A 3,508-nucleotide genomic window follows, 5' to 3' on the forward strand; every position below is an offset into this window, starting at 1 on the left:
CGAAAACAAGAGCGAGAGACCTTGCTCCTCGGACGGCTTGATCCGGATGAAGCGCTCGAAGATGAGGCCGGTGTGACGATGATGATGTCCTGCTTCTACACGAGCGACAAGTCGGACGCGCGTCCGAACATGTACCACAGCCACGGTTCGGTAGTAGCCTCCGGCATATTGACAATAGTGTGATAACAGTAATAATATGCATATTACTTCTACTATAGCACTAAGGAAATGGCATAAGTAGTGCTATATCTACTAGTATTTTTTTTTAAAAAAAAGGAGCGTTGTAGTGATATTAGCACTAATATAAGTACTACTCCGAGAAAGCCGCGAGCCCTTTGAAATCCTTCAAGGTCGCACGTAGCTGTCTACCCCTTTTGGCTTCTCTTCACTTCTGTATTCGCATAACAAAAGCCACAACTGATGTGGTGTACTAAGATAAACTGCTGCTGGCAAGACGTGCCGGAGACAAATCTCTGCATGCGAACGAGCCTCAGCGCAACCTCACTTCACCAGCTACAGAGAGCGCGGAGTGTGACAGCGCTTCGGACCCCCAAGAGGACTTATTGTATGGTGATGAAGTCTGTCTGGTAGCCGACGAGAGCCTCTCTGAAGATTCGGTAAATTTTAAGACCGATGGTGTGCTAGATGAGTTGCTGAACTGTCGGGTTGACTAGGAGGAAGTAGTGAAGCAGCTGCTTCCTGATAAGAAGGAGTGGGAGAAGGTGATACCGAAACTTACCGGTACGAATAAACACGGTCAGCGTGTATGGCAAGTGAAACTTGTATGCCAGCATGTTGATGTGTGCCGCTGGTACATCGAGACAGGACAAAAGCTATTCCCTTCGTAGCTCGTGTGTGGTTCGGCCGTAGTATTTCAACTGCCTTTCATGAAAAAGTTTTTTTCGACTGGATCCTAAGTCACGAGTCGTCTGCGCACTAGGACCGATAACAAACGAGCTCAACAGCAGCTGATTCTTCGCCACAACCGCATGGAAGAGAGCTAGCACCGTATTTAGCTACGGTTTCAGTCGTTAGTAGTGATAATAGTAGTTATATTAGTAGTGATAGTGATATCGCCATCACGCAGACTACTAGCATGTTACTAAAATATATTTCAAGATCGGGTTGTGCATATCACTATCACTACTAATCAGAATTCCCGCTACTACCGAACCCTGACCACAGCGAGCACAACAGCGCTACGTTTTGATATTCGCTTGAAGTGAACGCATTTCTATACAAATAATATTTCGGCAAGTTATATTACTCCTACAGCGCATTAATATCTGCATTGCTATATTTCACCTCAAAATGTGTATTACACTGCCGCTTTGACCGACAATTTGCCAGGACACCCTACCGGGGTCCTTCTTTGCGATGGTTCATCGCTACTTTGCGTTGCTCGAGCTCCTTGGCGCAGAAGACGAAGGCAGTATTGAGTACGTGTACTCTCTCCAGTCGGTAATCGCCCATTGGAAAAGCTGCGCGCCCGGTTAAAGGACACTGACTCCAGTGTCCACAGATCTACACAACCAAGTACGCTCATAGACGCTTCAAGACTCGCTACGCACGCAGCTCATTGCGGACCATTCCAGCATTTGTCGCCTATATCGGTAAGTTTCTGCTGCTGCTAACGTATTCACTCAGATTTTCTATTTGTGTATATATTCCGCTCGCCGAGTCACGTGCAATTAATGCCCACCGCCCCGACTTGAGGAGGACTGTGTTCGTGTCATAGGAGAAAGTGGCGTTGGGGGGGGGGGGCAGGCAGCGTTGCCAAAAGCTTCGTTCAGCAAATCAAGAAATGTCGCCGGATCGAAGCGCTAGAAGCTTGTGTGGTGTAGTGATTTCTCCGTAGTTGCGGATTATCACCCGTCGACAAAGACGTGACACCGCCCAAGATGTTCAAGCGACGAACCCTCGGTCAGGTGATGTACGGAGACACCAAGGTGCCAGGGACTCGACGGCGTCACCTCCGAACGTTCAACGAGTATTGGATACGGGCATATGTCACTGAATCCAGGCTGTCCTTATTATTAATAATGGACTGGCCGGATTCGCATTCAGCGGACCATCTACGGTACGAACCCTCAGTGGCGGTTGGGATGAGTTCGCAGAAGACTCAGCGACCCTTGGAAGGCACTTTCACCGTCTGGGACAGGGCGCGGACCGTTAAAGATGCTCATGCGACGGTGCAGACGACGCTTGGCATGCAAGAAGATCCATAACGGATCATTGCTCACTTGATATTTGTATACTTGATTAGGACTTCTTATTAGGAATAGACCCGAAAGGGTAAGCTTAAATACAGAACAGAATTTCCACTCAAGCACACAGAGCGACGTCCGGCTTCAAGGTAAGCGTCTGGTCAAGCTTGTTTGAGTGTGTTATGCCTGTCGGTGAACTCGAAGCTCTGTATCGAGGGTTCATCCGGCAAGGCCAAGAGACTGTGTATTTTGGCCGATTACTATCGGGAGGTTTTACGTGACGGCTTATTGTTGCCTATTTGCACGACTGGGAGTGCTTGTATTGCATCCCTTTTATTCTTCCAGCCGAGTGTTGAGCACTCGGTGATCTCGTAAAAGGCTTACCCGTGCCTGGTACCCTTCCGCTGTTGGGACCACGAGGATTCAAAACACCTGCTAGCTTTGCTCGTGCTAGTAGCGTGTTCTTATTTTTACTGGTTGGCCTATATAAATAGTTTACAAGGTCCAGTTTGTCCCGGTGCAAGGGCAGAACTGGGGTCTTCAGGTCCGCCCCAACGATCGTTTACTATCCTAGTAGACGTATTGTTGTGGGAACATCCTAACTACATATGTAGCTAGAGTTCACGTGGGATTTCCAACACCACACAATGGTCGGTGCGACGCCATTTCAATCCTCGGCGTAGGGTCCACGTCGTTCAGCGTCGCCAGCTCATTCATCTGACGCATCAACCCGACTTGAGGATCTTCCTCGTCGAATGTACGCACCAAAATGTCATCGTCACTGGACGAACCATCGTTGTCGACTTGACGACGTCCGGCACCACCTTTGGGAGCTCGCGCACCGCCTCGGCGACCGAACGAACCCTCGTTACCAGCGTAAACACGTTGCATACGGCTCTCCGAACGTGGCGCAACCATGTGCAAGGCTTGAAAGTACGGTGAAGCTTCGGTAGTGCCAAAGGCACCACGCTCAGCTCCACGCTTGGTCGGAGGAGTACGAACGAGTCGTTGGAGTGTCGGCGGCAGTGGAATCGTGGACGGATCTTCATCTTGAACGATCGATCGACTCACAAGCCGCTTTCCGGCATTGATGCCAACAGCGCCAAACGCCTTCCGAAGCTTCTTCTTCCATTTCTGGAGGGCAGCTCCAGCTTCATGTGGACTCCAACCTTGGAGCGACATCGTCGAAGGGTACGTCTCGTTCTCGAAGCCCAGCGACAACAGTAGCGAAACTGAATCCTCGGCAACTTGGCTAGTCGACACCGAGCTGACTGGGTATTGAAGTTCCTGCGCAAGCGCAG

At 49.9% G+C, this 3,508-nt stretch overlaps 1 protein-coding gene across 1 annotated transcript; it reads left to right on the forward strand.

Moving 5' to 3' along the window:
• Positions 1-78: 78 nt before the first annotated feature.
• PITG_22238 (uncharacterized protein) lies at positions 79-2,228 on the forward strand (the record flags this gene model as incomplete). Its single annotated transcript, XM_002909875.1, has 6 exons — positions 79-145; positions 436-617; positions 675-722; positions 1,351-1,461; positions 1,523-1,613; positions 2,068-2,228. 6 exons carry the CDS (start codon positions 79-81, stop codon positions 2,226-2,228), a joined length of 660 nt encoding a protein of 219 aa, XP_002909921.1.
• Between the last annotated feature and the right edge of the window lie 1,280 nt (positions 2,229-3,508).

This window comes from Phytophthora infestans, genomic scaffold (assembly GCF_000142945.1).
Source record: "Phytophthora infestans T30-4 supercont1.1903 genomic scaffold, whole genome shotgun sequence".
In the NCBI taxonomy this organism is placed as follows: domain Eukaryota; phylum Oomycota; class Peronosporomycetes; order Peronosporales; family Peronosporaceae; genus Phytophthora; species Phytophthora infestans.